At 46.0% G+C, this 24,041-nt stretch overlaps 3 protein-coding genes across 4 annotated transcripts; 1 reads left to right on the top strand and 2 right to left on the bottom strand.

The window, feature by feature from the left end:
- Positions 1-1,702: 1,702 nt before the first annotated feature.
- Positions 1,703-6,082, bottom strand: LOC143902109 (uncharacterized). The gene has a single exon (XM_077414814.1). It carries the CDS (start codon positions 6,080-6,082, stop codon positions 1,703-1,705), a length of 4,380 nt encoding a protein of 1,459 aa, XP_077270940.1.
- An 8,774-nt stretch (positions 6,083-14,856) lies between these two features.
- On the top strand, positions 14,857-18,282 carry LOC143902148 (uncharacterized). Of its 2 annotated transcripts, XM_077414851.1 has the most exons (5): positions 14,857-15,273; positions 15,337-16,213; positions 16,285-16,634; positions 16,714-17,395; positions 17,479-18,281. In XM_077414851.1, exons 3-4 carry the CDS (start codon positions 16,508-16,510, stop codon positions 17,349-17,351), a joined length of 765 nt encoding a protein of 254 aa, XP_077270977.1. In that variant the 5' UTR covers positions 14,857-15,273; positions 15,337-16,213; positions 16,285-16,507; the 3' UTR covers positions 17,352-17,395; positions 17,479-18,281. The 2 variants fall into 2 exon arrangements, with proteins under 2 accessions (XP_077270977.1, XP_077270976.1); XM_077414850.1 differs by having other exon boundaries at positions 16,714-18,282.
- An 11-nt stretch (positions 18,283-18,293) lies between these two features.
- On the bottom strand, positions 18,294-21,542 carry LOC143902147 (uncharacterized). The gene is made up of 4 exons (XM_077414849.1): positions 20,722-21,542; positions 20,474-20,648; positions 20,240-20,403; positions 18,294-19,448 (listed from the first exon to the last, which is right to left on the bottom strand). The coding sequence occupies exons 1-4, from the start codon at positions 21,035-21,037 to the stop codon at positions 18,976-18,978; spliced, it is 1,128 nt and encodes a 375-aa protein (XP_077270975.1). The 5' UTR covers positions 21,038-21,542; the 3' UTR covers positions 18,294-18,975.
- Positions 21,543-24,041: the final 2,499 nt, after the last annotated feature.

Below are 24,041 nucleotides of genomic sequence, written 5' to 3'. Positions count from 1 at the left end.
CCCTCGGGAACGTTGAATCTCACTCGAGCGAAGAGACGACGAGACCTGTAGGTTTGAATCCTACGTATCACCTCTCCTCCGTACAACGTCTTGCAATAAAGATAATACTCGACGGGTAGGCAGCGCATATAATCGTTCGCCCTAGCGGAGTTTGCCACCGTCGTCTCTATCCACTCTCGCTCGCGAATACTTCGCGCTCCAATTTCCCTTCGCAGATGATGGGTAGCCAGATCCTATCGCGCGTCTTCTCTCACCACCGACGCGCGCGCGTTTGACGACGACGACGCGTCGACCCTCGCCGATTCGTTGTCCGATTCGAACGGAAACATTGGCATGGGCTCGCGACAGAACAGGTCGACGTCCGATTCCGCGGACGAGTGATCGCGGCGATCGTTTATTTCCCAAATACGTGTCGTTGATGCTACCATTGCACCATTAACATGTCGAAATCTAAATACACATCTCCATCTACAGTCCGCCAAAAAAATGTTTTGGCGTAATTATGAAAATCGAGAAAACTCCGTTGAGATCGGAGATAGCATCGTGTTCGAGAGCACGCGGTTGCGCGAGATAGCGCGAGGTAACGAGACGACCACAAAAACAAGGCACAAGTATTGAATTGCAAAAATAAACAAATATATTTAATAATGTCTAATATGTACAGGTCTATACAGTTCTTTCCCTCTTTTCAAAGGAAGCCGTGGAGCGCGCACAGAAGCTACGGTTAGCGATGCGGCAAAAACGTTCTAAACGCGGAACAGCGGTGTGCAAAGCGGAGTACGAGAGCGGGTTTTCTATGATCTGCAAGCGAAATCGTTTCCGCGGCGCGGCGACGGTCCTTTTAACGCCTCCGAGGCGAAACTCCCCCCCAGCGGATTTCCCAGAATTTCGGGAGGGTGATTGGCCGTCGGAGGCCCGCGTCATGGAGCCGACGTCACCGATTTCACGTGGCGACCCGACGGGGTCGTCACCTGTTTTCGTGTGCTTTGTGTATAACATGGATCGTTCCTTTGTTCTAGCGTTGTTGTTTGATTTTATTATTGATGGCAATGTTAAAGTTTCTGAAAAGCGAATCTCGAAAGATCCATGCTATACCGAATGTTTCCTTGCCAATTTTCATGCGACGATTTCACGCGAACATTAATCACTTTCACCGTATAAAATATGAGAACGAAATTTATTGCAAGCGTGCATGTGCTGACATGCAGCCGAACGCGATGCTACTTTGTCGCGATGCTACGTTTGCGATCTCAAACATCCCGCCCGCCTCGTCATGCCTGACGAAACAGGCCGGTATGGTCGATGGCTCGCTCGATGAGGCGCCCGACGTCGCAGTTGAAAATCGATATGCGGTCGATTTGCTTGCACGCGATTCTGGCACGAGGTGCAGGCGAGCACCGGCGGCGTGGTGCGCCTGCGCAGTGTCACAACGCGCGTCGATCCCGAGCGAGACACATAAACAGTCGCGACATGTGCGTAACGCGAATTCGGTAACGTGCGAAACGCGAAGTGAAGTGAAGTGATGCGCGAAAGTAATTTCGTGTGTTGCACAAATTGTCGAGTCGAGTCGGAGAACAGAAATGAGCGCTTGCGTGATTTAACTTGGGCAGAGGGCCGAAACGGACGAATGCGTGACGTAAATGTGAAGAATTGCAGGCTGAAGGCCGATAAAACAATAAAGTGACCGCGAGTGTCGGCGAGCTCACGCATCCGTCGGCGGCGGCTGGTCCTCAGTCCCGGGGAAAAGCACGAGTTTGCACAGTGGTCGCACGAGTTCTGACGTTGAGGTGCGGATTGTCGCCACGCGAACAATGCCATCGTCGCCGGGGTGCACTCGAATGATGCGGGCCAGTGGCCATCGACTCGGTGGTGTGCTCTCGGCGCGTACCAAGCACAGAGAGCCGACGGCAGGTGCGTCCTCGGGTTTGGTCCATTTCGATCGAGATGTCATCCCGTTGATGTACTCATGCGACCACCGTGACCAAAAGTGATCGCGCATCTTTTGGAGGTGTTGCCACCGTGAGAGTGAGCTCCCGGCGACGTCATTCAAGGCGGGTTCGGGCACGGCCAGAAGAGGAGCGCCGATCAGGAAGTGCCCTGGCGTGAGGGCGGATATGTCGTCCGGATCGTCGGACAAAGCCTGCAGCGGCCTGGAATTCAGGCAGGCTTCGACCTGAGTGAGGAGAGTGCTCATTTCCTCAAAGGTGAGCGTGGTCTCCCCAATGACCCGAAGGAGATGGAACTTCGTCGATTTGACGGCAGCCTCCCACAATCCGCCGAAGTGTGGTGCAGCCGGCGGGTTAAAATGCCATTTGACGCCTTCCGTGGCAGCGACGTGGGCAAGGCGATGGCCGTCGGCAGATGATGCTCGGAAAAGCTCTCGCAGGACTCGGTCGGCTCCCATGAAATTGGTGCCGCAATCCGAATACAGTTTCTCGCAGAGGCCCCGACGGGAGATGAAGCGACGGAAGGCGGCGAGGAAGGCTTCCGTCGTGTAATCCGAGACGACGTCCAGATGCACCGCCTTGGTGCAGAGGCACACGAATACGGCTATGAACGCCTTGTGCGCTCGGTGTCCGCGGCCTTTGCTCGTGCGGATGAGGATCGGGCCGGCGTAGTCCAAGCCGGTCCGGAGGAATGGGCGCGCTGGAGTGACTCGGCCCTTCGGGAGGTTGCCCATCGGCGGTTGCGGTGCCGCGGCTCGCCAGCGGGTGCAGGTGATGCAGCGATGCAGCCGCTGTTTGACAACTGAGCGGCCTCGAGGGATCCAGAAGCGGAGGCGGAGCAAGCCGAGGGTGAGCTGCACTCCTCCGTGCAGAGTTCGACGGTGGCACGACTCAATGAGCAGCCGAGTGAGCCACGAGGACGGAGGTGCGATCATCGGATGTCGCTCATCGGTTGAAAGCATGGCATGCTTGAGGCAGCCTCCGACTCTCAGAACTCCGTTGTCATCCAGGAACGGACTCAGGCTCGCCAATGAACTTCGGTGTGACACAGTGCGGTTTGCAGAAAGTGCCATGATCTCGGAGGCGAAGTGCCGTGCTTGCACCACACGGAGCCAGAGAATCAGTGCGTCGTCGATCTCGTCCGATCGCAACGTGAGTGTGGTGGTGCGGGAAGCGGTGCGTCGCCAGCGGGAGCACCAAGCTGTGACCCGTAGAAGCCGGTGCAGCGAGGAAAATCTGAGAAGCATCTCGGGTTCTTCCTCGACTTTCTCGGTGGCGACGTGTGCCGCGACTCTCTGTTCGGGCAGATCGGCGTCGGGCATCGCAGGGTCCTCGCTCGGCCACAGAGATCGGTCCTCGCAAAGCCAGGCGGGTCCGGTCCACCACAGGGGGTGGTCCAGCAGTTCACCTGGAGCGATCCCTCTGGAGGCGCAGTCCGCAGGGTTGTCCCGCCCGGGGACATGTTGCCATTGAGCATCCGGCAGCTTCTGCTGGATGTGGGCCACGCGGTTCGCCACGTAAGTCTTCCAACGGGAGGCGTGCCCCCGGATCCAGTGCAGTGTCACCTTCGAATCTGACCAGAGAAAAATGGGTGCTGCGAACAAACGTAACGTTGATCGAGTGTGACACGCGAGAGAAGTGAGCAAGGCGGCGGCAGTGAGTTCGAGGCGCGGTAGTGTCACCAGCTTGACCGGTGCCACCTTGTTTTTCGCGGCCAGCAAGTGGAGTGCCACGGAGCCGCCTCGAGTGATGCGGAGATACACGGCCGCGGCGTATCCTCGCTCGGACGCGTCGGCAAAGCCGTGCAGCTCAACCAGCGCGCTCTCGTCTCCGCTGCCAAGCCAGCGGTTCACGCGCAGTTGAGATAGGAGAGGAAGTTCCTCGAGGAAGAGCCTCCAGCAGTCCGCGTCGGCGGAGGAAAGTGGATCGTCCCAATCCAGTCGCTGTAACCACGCGGACTGAATCAAAATTTTCGCGCAAATCACAACGGGAGCCAGCCATCCCAGAGGATCGAAGAGACGTGCGGTTTCCGAGAGAACGCGTCTTTTTGTGAACGACGTGACAGTGCGCGGATGAATCGCGAACGCGAATGTGTCTTCGGTCGGGTGCCACAACAGTCCGAGGGTAGAAAAACTTTCGCTTTCCCACGAGTGCGGTTCATGGCGAAGTCGGTGCTCGGGAGGAATTCCCGACAGCACTTCCTCGTCGTTCGCGGCCCACTTTCGAAGCGGAAACCCGCCCGCCGTGCACAACCCGCGGAGCTCGGTTTGTTTCGCGACCGCGAGTGACAAAGTGTTCGCGCCCGAGACAACGTCGTCCACGTAAGTGTCCTCGCGCAATGTGATTGCTCCCTGCGGATAGCGCGATTGTTCGTCGTGGGCCAGCTGTTTCAGCGTTCGGATGGCCAAGAAAGGCGCGCACGCGAGACCGTACGTCACCGTCAGGAGCCAGAACACGCACACGTGGTCGCGGAGGGTGCAACGCCAGAGTATGCTCTGGTATTTCCTGTCGTCCGGGTGGATGAGGATCTGCCGGTACATCTTTTCGATGTCCGTGACGAAGGCGTAGCGGTGCCACCGCCAGCGCATCAGGACATCGGCTAGAGCGGGCAGCAGGTTGGCGCCCACGAGGAGGTGTTGGTTCAGCGACTCGCCGGACGTCGTCAGCTGCGACCCGTTGAATACCACCCTGAGCTTGGTGGAGGTGCTCGATTCTCGGAGCACACCATGGTGAGGTAGGTAGCACTCGGGCATGATTCTGCAGTCTGGAGAACCGGAAGCTAACTCCATGTGTTTCAGCTCCTCGTATTCCCGCATGAACTGGCGGTAGAGCTCGCCGAACCGGGGGTCCCTCTCGCATTTCCGCTCCATTGCGGTGAGCAGGCGTTCAGCTGGCTGGCGTGTCTCCGACAACTTCGTCGGCTCCTTGGAGAACGGCAATCGGACCACGTACCTCCCCGTCTCCGTGCGAGAGTGCGTTTTCCCGTAGAAGTCCTCGCACTTCTGTTCGTCAGGCGTGAGGGCGGCGGGAGCGGAAGGCTCCGCTTCTTGCTCCCAGAAGCGGCGCACGAGATCGGCCAACTCGTGGTCGGCCGTCGCTTGGAAGCTGCCGCGCGTGTGGAGGGCTGAGGCACCGCAGCCACCGGAGAGAATCCACCCGAAGGCCGTCTTCTGCGCGATCGGAGCGTGCGGTCCGCCCTTTCGAATGCCCTCTTCGAGGATGGTGGAGCACACTTCTGCTCCGAGAAGTAGCTCGACCGGGTCTCCAGCCGAAAACTGCGCATCGGCTAGAGGCAGCCCTTTGAGATGGGGCCACGTGGCGGGGCTCTTCGTCGCCGAGCCTTGGTAGAGAGAAAGACGGGGCAGCACGAACGCGACGGCGGTAATCGTGGCTCCGGTCGTCACGGACGTAAGGCTCACCGTCACCTTCCCGCGGGTTGACCCGGATTTCGACCCACCGATTCCAAAAATCGACACGGCGGAGCGAGATCGTTGCAGGTGCAAGCGCTGCACGAGAGATTCGGCGACAATTGAGACCTCAGACCCTTGGTCGATGAGGGCTCGCACAGGGTGAGGGTCTCCATGGCGGTTGGCGATGGTCACTCGCGCGGTTGCGAGGAGGATCGCCTTGCGGTCGTCAGCAGAACGCACGGCGGACAGCGCGCTGACCTCGGTAGACGGCGACGCGGGAACGTAGGCTTCGTAAAGCATCGTGTGATGCCAAGCCTTACACGTGAAGCAGTTTTTCGACGATTGGCACTTCGCGACGGTGTGATTGCCAAGGCAATTAAAACACAGCCGACTGGACTCTACAACCGTCTTTCGCTCGGTTGCGGACTTGGCTTTGAAATCGCTGCACGTCATCAGCGAGTGTTTCCCCTTGCACAGGGCGCACTGCGGATCGGAGCTGTCTTTCGACCCTTGTTTCGCGACGTGGGTCTTCGCGGACCGAGTGGAATCGGAAGCTTTCGCGGCGGGTTTTGGTCTCGCGGCGTTTAGCGTGAGGATGCGCTTCGACATGAAGTCCGTGAGCTTCTCGTGCTCTGGCGGCTCGACGGAGTCCGAGACAAATGATTCCCACTCGAGTCGCGTACGCTGATCGAAGAGCTCGACAACCAGGTGGTGGAAGAGGTCCATTCCGTGGGACTTTATGGGTCACCCGATGCTCTCCTGCGCATTGACTGCGGTGGTGACGGCGTTATGGATGCGGCTCAGCTCGTCAGCGGTTTCTCCTTTCATTTTCGCCACGGCGGTAAACGTGGCGAAGTTGGAGCGTATCAACTCCCGCTTGTTCTCAAAATGTTTATTCAGAATAGCCAACGCGCGGTCGTAATTGTCCCCGGTCACGGTTAATGAACTCACTAATTTTTCAGCGGGCCCTCGCAGACACGATCGGAGGTAATGGAGCCGCTCAACGTTCGAAATCGACGAATTCTCACCGATAACCGACTTGAAGAGGTCTCGAAACGACGGCCACTCCTCATACGCGCCCGAAAAGTTCCGCAACTGAATACGCGGCAGTGACGTTTTGGGAGCGTGATCGCTGCTTTGCTCCGTTACAACCGGCACTCTAAGCGACGCGGGTTTGAGTTTGCTTTCGAGCCCGAGAAGCAAACCGCGTTGATGCGCGTAAGTGTTTTCAACGGTGTCGACAAAGTCATTTTTTGCGTACTCACTCTCGCTGTAGAGTTGCCCGTAGCATGCCCGAATGAGGTCGTGATTTGACTCAAATTTTGCCCACAGGTCGTCGAGAATGCGGATGCGAGTGCTCACCGTGCCGAGGTTGAGCTTGTCTGCACCCAGCTTTCGGAGGTTGTCCATGGCGCGGGAGATGCGGCCGTGGATGTCGTACTGGCTGTTCAGCAAGGCGTTCTGATCCATGCTCATCTTGGCGGTCACTCGTTGAGGATGCACTCCCGAAGTCGCGGTTGCCGGTATTATCCGGCTCGAAGGACCAGAAATGTTTGAGAGCACACGGTTGCGCGAGATAGCGCGAGGTAACGAGACGACCACAAAAACAAGGCACAAGTATTGAATTGCAAAAATAAACGAATATATTTAATAATGTCTAATATGTACAGGTCTATACAGTTCTTTCCCTCTTTTCAAAGGAAGCCGTGGAGCGCGCACAGAAGCTACGGTTAGCGATGCGGCAAAAACGTTCTAAACGCGGAACAGCGGTGTGCAAAGCGGAGTACGAGAGCGGGTTTTCTATGATCTGCAAGCGAAATCGTTTCCGCGGCGCGGCGACGGTCTTTTTAACGCCTCCGAGGCGAAACTCCCCCCCCAGCGGATTTCCCAGAATTTCGGGAGGGTGATTGGCCGTCGGAGGCCCGCGTTATGGAGCCGACGTCACCGATTTCACGTGGCGACCCGACGGGGTCGTCACCTGTTTTCGTGTGCTTTGTGTATAACATGGATCGTTCCTTTGTTCTAGCGTTGTTGTTTGACTTTATTATTGATGGCAATGTTAAAGTTTCTGAAAAGCAAATCTCGAAAGATCCATGCTATACCAAATGTTTCCTTGCCAATTTTCATGCGACGATTTCACGCGAACATTAGTCACTTTCACCGTATAAAATATGAGAACGAAATTTATTGCAAGCGTGCATGTGCTGACATGCAGCCGAACGCGATGCTACTTTGTCGCGATGCTACGTTTGCGATCTCAAACACATCGGGTCTCACTATATTGATATGAAAGATAAAAATATAGAATAAGATAGAACACAACTCTCCTCCGAACACCGTCTGATAATAATGATGATACTTGAGCGGCAATTTACGCGTATAATCGTGCGCCCTAGCGGAATTTACCATCGTCGTCTCTATCCACGCGCGCTCGCGCGCAGTTCGCGCTCCGATCTCTCTCCGCAAATGATGAGTCGCCAGATTCCATCGCGCGTCTTCCTTCACCACCACCAACGCACATGCGTTTGACGATAACGACGCTTCGAGTCTCGCCGATTCGTCGTCCGAATCCGACGAGAACGCGGGCATGGGCTCGTAACAGCGCAGTTCGCCGTCTGATTCCTCGGACGAGTAATAACGGTAATCGTTCATTCGCGAGTACACACATTGCTATTGCTACATTATCACCGCTGTCGGGTCTAAATCAATTAGACGTATAAATACCGTCCTCTATTTTTTTTAAATATATTTGGCAATAGAAAAACCTCCAGTTCAATTGGCGATCGGCGATTCCGATTTCGCGACGGATCAGATATCTCGTTACGTCGACTCTCCACAAATCCGATCTGCAACAATTCCTCACGAGCGGTTCGCTTATTTTTACAATTGGTTTTCTAATTTTAGAATTAAACACCGGTTTGCAAAGTTCTACGTACTCGTCGCTCATGCCGCATTAAAAAAACAACTTATTCCCGTTCCGATCGGATCGCACCACTCTCTCACGATACATTTGTCAATCCGCGTCACCGTTTGCCGCGCCGTCGCGAGCTTTTATACGCGTTCGTTATCTCAACGTTGGTTTTCCACGCCGGATATGCTCTTTCCCCCGTGAAAGAAAACGACGACCGCTCGCCGCGTCGTTCGAGAAAAACAAAAGGAGAATGTGACGACAGCGACCTTGAACGAGTTCGGACGCGCGATAAAAAAATTATTCGCGAAACGTACGGTTCGGGTGAACGAAGAGAGCGGTATCGTCTCTCTCTATCTCTTTCGATACATCGGAAAACCGCATCCGGTCCGTTGGGACAAAGAAGCGCGCGACTCCGCGATCGACGCTCCCCCTCGCGGGAGGAGGAATCGCGATTTTCACCGTTTGGGAAACGGGGGGCCGGACCACGTCCGGCCCGTTAGGACAGAGAAAAGCGGGCGACGCGACAGTACGCGCCTCGCCGCGATCGACGACGCTCCCTCCTCGCGCACCGTCGGTAACGCGGTACCCCCCTTCCCCCGACCCCCTCCAGAGTACCTGTGGAGAGAAGTGAATTTCCCCTACTCCTCGTCCCCCCCCCACCAGCTGCTTCTACCGGACCCCCCTCGCCCATCTTTTATGGCGTTCCCCCTGCGGGGAACGCGCCCCTCCGACCCCCGGATTTGTACCTGGGGGTAGAAGTATATATTCTTTGGCTACTGATTTTAACGCCGGTCTCATTTGGCGCTCAACGTGGGGCACGTCGGCAATAAATTGTATATATTATATTTGAAAAATTTTGTGAGCAACTCAGGAGATCCTGAAATTTTGTAAAGCCAAGCATGGCGAGAAGTTATTCGGATTGTAATGAAGAGGAATAATAATACGTGGAATTCACGTGAGCGACCAAATCAGAAAACATAAACACTGAGAGACCTTCGATGGCAATTTCGACAACACAGCTATCTTCGACTTTCTTTTGCTTAATGCTTGAATAATACGCATGAATTCAAATTTCTTTCTACAGCAGTACTAATATATTTCGCTTGTCGTTTGTATGATATTTAAGTCAATCAAGGGATCACGTTATGACAGAGTTCGTGTTATAATAATAAACGGTAATTCTACAGAATAGGGCCTTTTCCGAATTTTGATATTTTCTTGCGGTTTTCTTGGTAAAAACCTTTGTTGTGACTCCGACAGTGATAATTAATCGGGGGAGCCCGAAAAATATGCACCCTACCTATTTTTTTTACCTATTTTTACTTAATTTTTGATAAATGTCTAGATTAAGGGCGACCTCACCGATTTCAATGATCTTGATATATGTTGTCAAGGTCATGACCCCGAGTGACCTTCAGAAGGTTTTAGCCGTCGCTCGTTATTTGTTAAAAAGTTATTAACAAAAAAGTTTGGAAAATACTTAGGTTAGATGATGCGCTTTAAACAGTTAAATACTGTTAAAGCGCGTCATCTAACCTATGTAAATTAGTGACGCGCTTTAAACAGTTAAATATTTTTAAAGCGCGCCATGAACCTATGTAGCATCTCGTTTCGCGTGGAAAGTGTATGCGTGAACTATTTCGACATATATATTAGTTATTACGCCTTTTAATACTCAAAATAGCTGCTACATTTTCTAAACTTTTTTTGGTAATAACTTTTTAACGAATAACGAGCGACGGCTAAAACCTTCTGAAGGTCACTCGGGGTCATGACCTTGACAACATATATCAAGGTCATTGAAATCGGTGAGGTCGCCCTTTATCTAGACATTTATCAAAAATAAAGTAAAAATAGGTAAGGTGCATATTTTTCGTGCTCCCCCGATTGATTATTACTGTCGGAATCACAACAAAGGTTTTTACCAAAAAAACCGCAAGAAAATATCAAAATTCGAAAAAGGCCCTATTTTGTAGAATTACCTAATAAACATATAAATATTGTACTTATAATCACCTTGATATTGTATATAAAATCTAAAACGTGCCATATTACAAGCACGCATTATACATTAAAATTTCAAAACAAAATATGTCGAATCATGGATATATATCTTGTATATATTAAATTTACGAACTGTATATATTAGATTTCAAATTTGTTTTGAACTGTCAGGCGTAATTATTTGATTAGTTATTTATTTAATTGTAATTTGAATACGTATTTAATTATTATTTTTGTGCTCACTTATCCACTTAATTGATTTAATTATTTAATTAAATTGTGAATCTTGGCCCAATTACATAAACATAATTACCACAGTCAAGTAAATCACTTAAAATTCTAATTTCTAACACCTTGGCAAGACGAATTATTGTATGTAAATATTGTTACGCTCCGTTCGCTATTCGTGTCGCGCGCACTCACGAACGCGTCCGCGTACTTCCGGGATCGCAGAAATAAGCACTCTTGTTATACAAATAGGAACTCGGGTTTATTTAAACTCAGAACGGAATACAAAAGAGAGTTCTGGGAAACCGGACCGAACGATTCGAGACCAGATCAATCTGACAGGCGGTAATTAAATCAATAATTCTATGCGTCCCCGTTGTCAAGAGACGCGCTTCAGCTTGAAACTTCTGCGGAGCGAAGCCAATTTCAGCCCACGAGAACGAACGTCTCGGCACGGGCGAGCGGGCGCAACACTGCTCCCCCCTCTTCAGATTGTCGTCCCGATAATCCGGAGGAGCAGTTTCCTGACTGGGCGAACTTTTCTGAACGATTCCAGGGTACCGGGACGGCCTCCTGCCCTACCCTGGACTGCTGCCAGAGGTTACCGGGCACCGTCCTCTCCTCGGTCCTAACCGTACTCTGGAAGTCCATGATCATGTCCTCTTCACGGCTTCCTGCCCTACCCTGGGCTGCTGCCACAGGTTACCGGGCACCGTCCTCTTCTCGAGTCCAGGATCATGTCCTCTTCCTCATGGAGCGAGTCCCCAATCGACATTTTCCGGAAGGAGATACTCTCTCCCCCCTACCGACTCCAGGGCGACCCCTCATCAGTTTTTTCGCAGGAAATCTCGCCTCCCAACACAGGCCTCTTCCTCTCAGCTCCCGAAGTCGTCGGAGATGTCGCTTCTCTTTTTCTAAATCTTCGGACAAGAGGGGGAAGCTTACCGTGGACCCAACGTCTTGAAAGACTCCCCAAGTCCCTGCCTCGGCATTTGCCCTATGTCTCACGAAAAAACCACGGATCAAACAACCGTGAGAGAGGCAGTCTTCTAGCTTTGTAACTTATCCTTCGCCGGTATTAGGTTGTGACCGGACGGTACGTGTTGAGCCCGATTCCGGCGGATAATATTCCTATCAAACGGTCGCCACTCGGTTTTACCTGAGACTACCGAGAAGGTAAGTTCGCATCAACGCTCCGATTATTCGCAAGACGCTAATAGGAATTATTTGTTTCAAAAGGATGTCCCTGATGGATCACCGTTGCTGCTTCTCATCCCTGGATCCTCGCTTTACATCGCATACCAGATAGAGGTAAGTAATTATAAAATAATTATGTGACAATTATTTTATATTTTGTTGCAGATCGACGCCCGGAATGGATCGCCGTTGCCGTTATCCGTCTCTGGATCCTCGCTTTACCTCGCATACCAGATAAGGATAATTCCCGATAATTATGTTTTAATTACGCACTAATTCGCTTCTCTTTTTTCAGGTTCCCGCCTCGGATGGATCGCTGCTTTGTTGCTGCTCTGCTTCCCCGGATCCTCGCTTTACATCGCATACCGGATTGCCGCTGGCCAACGTTGGATCATCGCCGAAGGACAAGGTAAGTAGAAGGTAAGTATCGATAATTTTTTATAATTAATCAGGAGAATTTGTTTCAGAATTAATTAATCTTTAATTCCAGATCATCATTTCAACATTACAGGCCGTTTCACAATATCATAAAGGTGTCTCACAACGCGAGTTTCTCGCCTCGGTGTGAACGTCGCTTTATTTTAATAAAGTTGCACAATTATTCAAATTGCGTATCTCGGCTTATTCGTTTAGTCGATACGATGCTTTTATTCCAGATAATTATTCCGATCGGAGGACTGTGAACCTCCTGATTGTTAAACTATGATCACGCACTTGGCCGTGACCATCACTCTATCATACAATGTTCGTGCGCTGAATTAACGAACGATTATTCGGTGGTTAAATACAATGATTAATAATGTCCGCACAATATTCTGTATCCGCGTGACCCAATGCCCGTGGTTGTTATATACTCGATAATTGCACTTCCACTAATTAACAATGTATCCGAATTTCAACTCGCGTATTGTTGCTAACACTCGATTGTATTTGGCAATTAATTGCCCTTCGCTGTTGGTTAAGACGAGTAATTTTACGCGATAGTACGCGGGAGTTCTCGGTTGTAAAGTATAACGCGTATGCCGATCGTACAGAGTGTGATACGTGTGTTCGCCACGGCTATACCCGAGAGACTGCCTCGAGCGGTCGCTCTCGCTTGGGCTCCCCACTTATGCCGGATCGTTCCCACTCCCCGGAACTTTCTCGATCGTCTATTGTTCGCGGCCGGCACATCTGGCGCGGTCATGCGAAAACACGATGATTTTCACTACCCTCTCGCGTGTCCTTTTGCGCATCGCCCGTTCTAGAAGGTTCCCGTGGAAATTTCTACGCGCAACGCAGTGCGAGAACCTTCTCTCCCTGGTACCGCTGCACCAGGTTTTCACTCCCGGAAAATGTTCGACGCGGACGACGTCGACCTATGCGCACCTCCTCGGAGATGCCCCTGAAGGTGAATTTGGGTGTTCTCCCTGTAGACGACGTCCGGGTGACGTCGATGTCGTCGGCCGTTGACGCCGACCCTCTGGCTGTGTTTCCCAGGTGCTGGTATCGCTATTCCGGGCCACTGTTCTCGGAGATGATGCGTATCCTGGGGATCTTTGTCGGAGCTCGACGTCGACCCCCTAGGCGGGTGTCCCAGGACTTGGTACGACCGCCGGACGGATAAGTTCCTGGCGAAGATGCGTTTTGCCCGGTTTTTGCCGGATCATGGCGCCGACCCTCTGGGTGGGTGTCCCAGGTCCTGGTAAGGCCGTCGGATAGATCAGTTCCTGGCAAAAGTGCGTTTCGCCCGGTTTTTGCCGGATCATGGCGCCGACCCCCTGGGTGGGTGTCCCAGGTCCTGGTAAGGCCGTCGGATAGATCAGTTCCTGGCGAAAGTGCGTTTCGCCCGGTTTTTGCCGGATCATGGCGCCGACCCCCTGGGTGGGTGTCCCAGGTCCTGGTAAGGCCGTCGGATAGATCAGTTCTTGGCGAAAGTGCGTTTCGCCCGGACTTTGTCGGACAATGGCGCCGACCTCCTGGGGAGGTATCCCAGGTCTTGGTAAGACCGTCGGGCGTCCTTGTACCCGAAGCCGGTATCCTTGTCGGGAACCTTGCTTCGTCGGTAAATCTGGCGTTGCACATTCGTGCGCCAGGTATGCGGGATGGTCCTCTGGTCCATTGCCTCTGCCGGTCACTACGGTTTGGGCGTCTCACGTTATCGATCCTCGCCTTCGTCCCCTCAGTCGGTATCTTCTCCATTGAGGATGCTCGTCGGATCGTTTCCGAACTCGCCTCCGAAGCGCGCGGTCGCAAGGTTCGGCAACAAGCCAGCTCCCAAGATGTCCAACTCGGCGAGGAGTTACGACCGCTTCGGCTTCCGTAAATTTCTAAGAACAAAATAACACGCACAGTAAACAATGCAACACAACAATCTTAATTTCTACCGTAATTAACTTTTCCCGCAAATTATTACTCCCAACCTAGTCCATAACATCCATATCAAACACTAATGTCTTTTGGAAAAAGAAGCCAACCTATCCGCATGCACAATTTTCTTCTTATGTCTCACAGATCTTTGAATACAATAGTGAATAGACCACATCATTCAACTTTTTCACTATTAAGAAAGGTCCTTCCCAATTACTCTGCCATTTAGGGGCTTTCATCTTTCGAGGATTATAAAACCAAACTTTCTCCCTTTCTTGAAAAAGCGTTTGCCTGGCCTTTCGATCATATCAAGACTTTGCTCGTGAAGACTTTATATCCATACGTTCCCTAACGTTGAAATGGATCCTGTCCAATTTCTCTTTCAAATTCCCAATAAAACCTTCAACTGACTGAGATCCTCCCCTCGGAGGACTTCCTAAAAGCAGATCTAACGGCAACCTAAGATCTCGGGCAAAACACAGCTCGGCGGGAGTTACTCCAGTAGTCTCGTGTTTAGAAGATCTGTAAGCCAATAAAAACATAGGGATCCAGCGATCCCAATCTTTCTGATTTTCAGAAATATACTTCGCCAAATAATTAACAATAGTCTGATGTTGCCGCTTTACTTGTCCATCCGATTGCGGATGCAGAGCAGTTGTTCTCGTTTTCCGAATTCCAAGGAGATTCATCAATTCTGCGAAAAGTTTGGACTCAAAATTCTTCCCCTGATCCGTATGGACTTCCAAAGGAACCCCGTGTCTAGAAATGACTTGATTAACGAAGACTTCTGCTACTGTATTTGCCCTAAAGGCTCGTCTACAATGGCCGTAGCAGTAAGGTTGTAAGGTTGTAATATTTAGTTGTAAGTTGTAGAGTTTTTATTCTTAAAACTGTGCTGTCTACAATGGCAATAAGATGCAAGACGTAAGACGCAAGGCGGACCAATCAAAAAATAGAATATGGAAGATGTCTGTTGCTTTTTCTTGAAGAACAGCGTAGCGGGTGTGTATATTGTGTGCACGTGTGTCGCGCGGATTCGCACGCCAGGACGATCGATAGCCGTCTGTCGTCGGGATCGCGTCTTCCGGGAACGAGACGCAGATCGTCGGGAAGCCCGGCACGTGCCGGCACCGTTCCCTCGAGCTACAAGCCAGCGAAAACCTAACCTAACCTGCAAAGGCGAACTGCGAAACGGAGACCGGAGACGCCTCGAGCTTCGCTTCGAGAGGTACGTAATCTCGAAGTTCCCATCCGGTTCGGATTCCGAAGTTTTTTTTTTTGTTTCCTGTAGGATCCCGAAGCCTCGCCGACGGCGCAGACAATCGCCAGCGACAGCCGTGCTGGGATGCCGGTTGATTGAAGATGGCCTCGCCGACACCCTCACTGGAGTAGTGGAATCGCGCGCAAATTCCCTCGGGTCCCGGTCTTTATTGAAGTCGTGTTGGCCGGACGGTCCCATTCCGAGAAGTTCTTCGCAGCCCAATTGACACAATCATAAATACACACCTATAAGTTTCAAAATTAAACCTGTTTATGGCTTTATGGGCCAAATACTGCCCGGTGCCAGCAACTTGAAAGAAGAAGAAAAAGAAGTAGACTCTCGTGTCTCTCATCAAGTGCGATCCCTTTCCCAAGGCGAGCGTGGCGGATCCGAAGGACGAGCGGACGAACGCGAAGCTGAGGCGATTCCTGGAGATGCATATTTGAAAGAGAGACCCAACCCTTCATTTTGACTAGCCAGGACGATTTCGCATCCGGTCGCGTTCTGGTGTATTCTGTAGATAACATCCTGAAGAACATCGCTGTAAATAGATGTACTGGTTGTGCGCGTTGTAGTCCAATCCATCAAAAATGGATTTAGAAGAAATAAGTTATGTGACTCTTTTTCTGTTAAAATGGCGTCAAATTTTAATGCTACAACTTGCAAATAATCAGAGGAAAACCAGGCGTTGGTGGGTGAGACCTGTCAATAGAAAGAAACGACAACAGGGTTTTCTGATTAACCTATTTCGGGAAATCAGATCAACTGATCACGAAGAATTTTTCACATACACACGGCTTTACCCAGAACAATACAGAACTTTATTAGAGCTAGTAACACCATATCTTACAAAACGCAGCATCCGAAAACCTTTGTCACCAGATACAAGATTAGCCATAACCTTGACGTAAGTAACTACACGTGATGATAGTGCTATCTGGTTTTAATTTACATTTTTTAAGTTTTTTCCTTTTGTAGGTATCTTGCCCAAGGCGATAGTGTGGTAACGAAGCATTTGGAGTATCGTGTAGGAAGATCAACAGTATACAAAATCATACCAGAAGTGTGTCATGCTATATGGCTGGCTCTTCAACCTATTGTTTTGCCTGTATTGAATGCTGAGAAATGGAAAAAGATAAGCGAGGAGTTTTTCCTAAAGTAGCAGTTTCCAAATTGCGTAGGAGCACTTGACGGTCGCCATATGCAAATACAAGCACCGCCATGCTCAGGGTCTCAATTTTATAATTACAAAGCCTATTTCAGCATAGTTCTTATGGCACTGTGTGACGCGAATTACAAATTTACATGGGTTGATATTGGTCAATATGGTAAATATATCTTGTATCCATAAATTTATATACATAAGGTATAATATCCTGGTTAATAACAAGAATGATTCCTTTGTAGGTTCTATAAGTGATGGTGGCGTATGGAGTAAGACAAACTTGGCTGCTGACTTAGAAAGCAATGCAGCAGATTTACCAGAATTTACGCCTTTGCCAGAAAGAGATATTCCATTTCCTCATGTTATAGTGGCTGATGAAGCGTTCCCTTTAAAGCCATATTTAATGCGTCCTTTTCCAAAGAGAGTGAAGAGGATGACAGATGAGGAGCGAATATTCAACTACCGGTTAAGTCGAGCACGGTTGTGCATAGAAAACACTTTTGGCATTCTTGCCTCTCGTTGGAGGATCCTGCATAAAAACCTGAGTTGCTCAGTAGAGAATGCAGAACATATTTTTAAAGCACTTGTTTGCTTACATAATTTTGCCATGAGCACCAATAATAATGGCCGATATTGTCAGCCCGAACATCTTTATGTGGAGACTGATGAAGGAAGAAGTTATGAAGATCGTTGGCATGGTATAGGAGTTGGAGAATACTTTAAACAATTATCAAGAGTAGGACCTAATAGAGCTGGAGCTCTTTCTTTGGGCTTACGCAATTACCTAAAAGAATACTTTGTGTCACCTACTGGCAATGCTCAAGCACCCTGGCAATTTCATAGAGCATTCAAGGAATCCTATATCAACTTAATTGCTTAACCAAATGGCTGCGTTTTGCCGAACCTCTGCTTAGCTAAGAGCACGTAAGCAGCGAGCGCTATCTAATATGTATGATGTATATACGTTAGTTATGATATGATATATTTGTTTTTTTTTTGTTTTACAGCTCTAAATGTATTGTATTTGTCATACTATTCTCTAAAAAAAAGTGTAAATACAATCGAAATTGTAACAATTTCATTCGATGTATGTATAACTTTCTACCCATATACCTATAGGAAATAGGCAAAAATAAAATATTTTTATTTGAAACAGATTTTTTAATTTATTAAGAGAATATATCGTTTATATATATACATACATTTAATACATAACGTGTTTCAACATATCTATACTTTAAACTTTGGTTAAAGTTGATCACAATTGTACTAAAGTACATAAAAAACTAGTATTATAGTTTAGAAAAGAAAAATTGTAATATTCTGGCTTATACGTCTATCAATGAAAATGTTTCATAATTATTAAGTAAAAGGAATATAAAGTAAAAGAATATGTATTAAAATAAAACGTTTTCCATAATGTGTACAGTAACTATAATACTTGAAATAAAACTCTATAATTTAGAGTGACTTTTAATATTTAAAATAAAACGCTTCTATTGTAATATAAATTGTAATATCCTGGCTTATACGTCTATCAATGAAAATGTTTCATAATTATTAAGTAGAAAGAATATAAAGTAAAAGAATATGTATTAAAATAAAACGTTTTCCATAATGTACAGTAACTATAATACTTGAAATAAAACTCTATAATTTAGAGTGACTTTTAATATTTAAAATAAAACGCTTCTATTGTAATATAAATTGTAATATCCTGGCTTATACGTCTATCAATGAAAATGTTTCATAATTATTAAGTAGAAGGAATATAAAGTAAAAGAATATGTATTAAAATAAAACGTTTTCCATAATGTGTACAGTAACTATAATACTTGAAATAAAACTCTATAATTTAGAGTGACTTTTAATATTTAAAATAAAACGCTTCTATTGTAATATAAATTGTAATATCCTGGCTTATACGTCTATCAATGAAAATATTTTATAATTATGAAGTAGAAGAAATATAAAGTAAGAAAATATGTATTAAAATAAAACGTGTTCCATAATGTACAGTAACTATAATACTTGAAATAAAACTCTATAATTTAGAGTGACTTTTAATATTTAAAATAAAACGCTTCTATATTAATTCTTCATAGTTACATATGGAGGGGTAAAAACCATAGTGGCGTAAGTAAAAGTTTTTAAAGTATTGACTCGTGTGCATAGATGCACGTTATATATTGTATAGCGTGCATTTATACACACGAGTCAATATTTAAAAACATTTGAATACTCAAAAATGAATTTAGAAGAATTAAGTCATGTAACTCTTTGTATGTTAATGTGGCATCAAAATATGCTTCAAGTTGCAAAGAACTTTGACTTACACCACGTCCCACGACTTTTACCCCTCCATATAAGATCTTGGATAATGCGCAACAATTAATTTGGCTTAGTAGTAATAATTTCTGACTTTTAATAAAAATATTTCCTGTAGAATAAGACTTTGTTTTAATCATAGACGTATATTATATACTTTCAACTCATTACTCTCATTACGTTTGTTCATCACCTTCAGTATATTGCTTTACTAATTGCATAATGGCAATAAGGAAATCCAATTGTTTTAATTTAGGAATTTGTTGTACAGCAAAAGCAACAGAAGTTAGCATAGCTTTCACATCAGGACGGAGTGAAGATTCTATACTATCAGGTATACATGAAGGTGGAGCACGTTTTGAGAGTGCATTATCAACTTTTTCTGCCAAAACATCTAAGGTTTTGTATTGTTCAAACATTGACTGATTATAATTATCGCCATCTCGTTTTTTCCGTTTGGTACAGTAATCAGACTTTGGAACACGCTTTTCATACCTACTCAGACTTTTTTGCATTTGTTCTACAGGAGATATTTCAATAATATTGTCAGACGCAAGTGAGGAATTTAACAAAGATGATTGCTGAGAAGATTGCAGAGGTAGTAAGGGCTCAGACTTACTCGAATTTTCACCAGCCTCATCTGAGATACCTAGAAATACCAAATAAGATTATGGTTGTGTTCCGATATTTACTGCCAGTACCGAAAATCTATACGTAACGTAAATTATACGTAACGTAACTTACGATAATTCGTTCGCGTAAACGGGATTTTCCTTCGCGTAAACGGGATTTTGTAGTAACTTACGATAATTTACGCCGCGTAAACGGGTAAATTATCGTAAGTTACTACAGAAGTAACGCTCGCGTAAACGTAGTAACAGCTTATATAAAAAAAAAACAAAATTTTTTATCCAGTCAATTCAATGGGTGTATCCAGGAGCACGACCATTTACCGAGCTGCTAAGTAGCAATTAAGTATGATTGGTCCCACAGGTAAAAACCAATCACATCCTATTGCTACTTAGCAACTCGTGCTCCTGGATGCACCTATTGACTACACTTTCACAGCAGCTAATTATCAGGTTTAATAACTACCATATATTATTATCTAATCCAAAATTTTTCTTCTTTTTATCATAATGATCATTTCAATATGAGCCCATCTTATACTCAAAACATTTAAATCAATTTCTTGATATAACATATGTAACGTATATATATCAAGAAATTGATTTATATGTTTAGAGTATAAAGTAAGCTTATATTTAAGTAATCATTATAATAAAAAAAAGAAAATTTCTGGATCAGTTAGTATACTGTAATTATTAAACCGGATTATTAGCCGCTGTGTAAATGTAGTCAAAATTCAAGTCAGAATTTTTAAACTAGAATCTCTTACATTAAAATTTAAGATTTAAAAATAAAGAAAACGACAGTTACCAGACGCAGCAACACTTAATTCTTGGTTCCACGAGTTCAATATGGAAGATGAATTTGATGTGGAGCCACTGGAGCCAGTTAAAGGCAGAATAATATTTGTTGCAGGCAAGTTAACTTGTGTTTTTTGAGAGGTTGACTGTTTCTTCCTATAGTTTAAGGTAGTTCTAAATAAGTGACAAAAGATTAGTGGAAATAAGCAACAATGTAAATTAACACAAAAAAATAATTACTCACTTTCGATGTTTTATTACATCTGTCAGAAACATCAATTCCTTATAAAGGTTCCATTGAGGTGTGTATGTTGGTTGGCTAGCTCCAGCACCTGATCGAGGTTGCGACTGAATTACCTTCTTTCTCTCTCTCACAAATCGCTGTCGCAATTGGAAGAATCTGTGCTCAGCCTCAGCACCTATGCATACATAATCTCATTTATTATGAATAATTGATTGTCATTTTGCAAACATTTTTATTCAAATACTTACTTGTTCTTTTCTTGGTCAAACTGTTGCCAATTTGATCCCAAGCCAGATTTTTCAATTCATTATCGCTATACCTTTTGTCTGACTTGTTATACAGAAAAGGGTTGGCTCTGACACACATAATGAGCTCTTTATCATCCAGCTCTAGCTCATCTTCAAATTCATCATCGTCAAATTCTTCTCCCGACATTATAAATTTAGGAAGATTGCAGCAACACACACACACAATATCGCCAGATCGGGGACCGAGAGCTACTCCTGAGCCGGGTGGTGGGAATAAGCACACAAAGAGACACCATACACGTACATATACGTACATATGTGTGAGCTCCGAACCACTCTGAACAACTCGAATCTGAACGTGCAACGTGCTTTCTCTTCATACGTGTTCGTACACGTTTCCCCCCCACCGCCCGGCTCTCAAGTTGCTCTTGGTCCCAGACGTGGCGCTGAGCACACATATCGCTGGCCGCGTTGAATATTTCCCGCCAATACCCATCACATGAATTTAATTGGCTAAGAAAAACCGCAACGAGAGCGAATGGGACATTTCCAACTAGCATACTGCTTTGTTGATTGGTCCGACGTAGAACGTAGAACGCAAGAAATGAAAAATTTTCATTTCGCCATACGACCTTACTTAGATGCTTACAACCTACTTTATATTTAATAGATTCCTACAGCTGCGTTTTATGGTCTTACAGCTCTACTGCTACGGCCATTGTAGACGAGTCTGAAATAAACTCTCTTACTTACAACCTCACTTACGACCTACTTCACCGGAAGTATATCCTTACGATTATGCCTTACAACCTTATAACCTTACTGCTACGGCCATTGTAGACGAGCCTTAATATTCCTGAGAGGAAAAACTTCTACCCATTTGGTGAAACAGCCAACAATAACAAGGAGATATCTATTTCCGGAAGTAGTAATAGGAAGAGGGCCAAGTATGTCCATTTGTAATCTTTCGAATGGGGCCCCAACATTATAAATTTGTAATGGGGACTTTTCCTTCCCCAAAAGGCCTATTTTAGACACGCAAATTTTGCAAGTTTTGCACCATTCCTCCACATCTTGTTTACAGGTAGCCCAATAAAACCGCTTTCAGATTTTTTTGAGAGTTTTATTGACTCCAAAGTGCCCTCCAGAAAAAGAATCACGCGCCTCCTCTAGAATCTGATTAACACGGTTTCGAGGAATAATAAGCTGAAAAATACTTGACTTCAGATTCGGTGCTTCCCATCTCTTATAAAGAACCCCATCCTCTAAACTCAAAGCATCCCAATAAGACCAATATATTCGGGCGGAAACATTTCTAGCGGGTATTTCAAAACAAGACGGACGTATTCCCGTTTCCTTCCCGCGGTAAATAAAAGCAATGCTAACGTCCTCTAATTGCTCCTTGCGCTAATCTTGAAGAGTTTCTCCTATGAGAATAATACGAGCGACTGATTTTCTTAATTATTCCATCTGCCTTCTTTCCACTTTGACACAATATTCGCAACCAAATGATTCACATTGTCGTCTAGAAAGCCCATCGGCATTTTTGTGAATTAAGCCTTTGCGATGAATAATCTCGAACTCATATTGCTGGAGTCTCTCCAGCCAACGCGCCAATTGCCCTTCTAAGTCTTTGAAGGACATCAATCACCTAAGAGAAACATGATACATACGGATCAAGAACTTCCGCCCTAGAAGATAATGCCGGAAAAATTTAATAGAATCGACTATTGCCAAGAGTTCTCGACGAGTAACGCAATAATTCCTCTCAGACTTACTAAGTACACGACTGAAATAAGCAATGACTTTTTTTTACTCCCTCTTGCTTTTGTGAAAAGACTGCGCCAATTCCAATAATCGAAGCGTCAGTGTCCAAAATAAATTCTCCCTTTTCACTCGAAAAGGATAACATTGAAAAAGAAGATAACACTCGTTTCAACTCTAAAAATGCATTTTGACATTTTTTGTCCCAAGAAAATTTAACCTGATTTTCTGTTAGAGCATATAAAGGTTTGGCTAAAGAAGAAAATCCTTTTACAAATTTCCAATAATATGAGCAAAACCCTAGGAAACTTCGAAGCTGCTTTTTGTTATGTGGAATCGGCCAATTCTTCACAGCAGAGATCTTTTCCGGATCTGTAGTAACACCTCCTGAAGAGATTATATGTACCAAATATTTTACTTCCTTTGCGAAGAGAATACACTTTTTAGGGTTTACTTTAAAATTAACAGAACGTAACCGTAAGAGCACTTTCTTTAAATTCTCTAACATTTCATTAAAATTTTTCCCAAAAATTATTACATCGTCCAAATAAACCAAACAAATTTTTTATAATAATCCTCGCAATACTTTTTCCATTAAACGCTTAAAGGTAGCAGGGGCATTACACAGCCCAAAAGGCATTATAGTGAATTGCCATAATCCACGTCCAATGGAAAAGGCAGTCTTTTAACCTCAGGACGAATCTTTACCTGCCAATAACCACTTTTAAGATCCAGAGTGCAAAACCAAAAGTTTCCCGAAAGCTGATCGAAAATGTCATCTATTCTATGCAAAGGAAACGAATCTTTTTTAGTTATTGCATTTACCATTCTATAATCGACGCAAAGTCTCAACGTTCCATCTATTTTTCTTACCAAAACAGCAGGAGAAACCCACGGACTTTGCGACTCTTCTATGACCCCTTGCTTCCTCATTTCCTCAATAATCTTTTTTACCTCCCCTCGCATTCGTAAGGGGAATTTGACGAGGAACCTGCTTAATGGGAGAAGAATCTTCTAAATTGATGACATGTTCGACGACTCCACAATTACCAGCAACAATCTCCTCGGAAAATACATCCTGATACTCCTCTAAGAAATTTGTAAAAAAATTTTTCTGAGCTTTATTTAAATTTGAGAAATTATTAGTATAGAGTTCTTTCAAGAATGGAGCTCTTTCGGAAGAAACTTGAATTCGAGAACAACTCAAAACCTTTTCTTTATCGGATTCCAAAGAAATGAAAGCAAATTCAAAAACATTTTTTAAATTTTTCTTCCATAAGAAATCTACACCTAATAAACAATCATCATCCATGTCTATTACTTACATAGGAATTTCCACGAAATATTTTCCCAAGAGAACTTTTGCCATGACCTTAAATTCGATGGGTATTACCTCTCCAGTGGGATATCTAAGAGAATTGTCCTTAATCTGAATGATGTGCTTGCCCTCTCTAACCATTCTTCTACTAAGATTCGAAACATCCGAACCCGTATCTATCTTGAAACAACACACGTTACCATCCAACATCCCCTTATAACTAAAATAATTTAAACTT

This window comes from Temnothorax americanus, unplaced genomic scaffold, assembly GCF_048541705.1.
Source record: "Temnothorax americanus isolate GAGA-0224 unplaced genomic scaffold, ASM4854170v1 Scaffold38, whole genome shotgun sequence".
In the NCBI taxonomy this organism is placed as follows: Eukaryota; Metazoa; Arthropoda; class Insecta; order Hymenoptera; family Formicidae; genus Temnothorax; species Temnothorax americanus.
The sequence above is the reverse complement of the archived record's forward strand: the minus strand, read 5'-3'. Positions and strand labels throughout refer to the sequence as shown.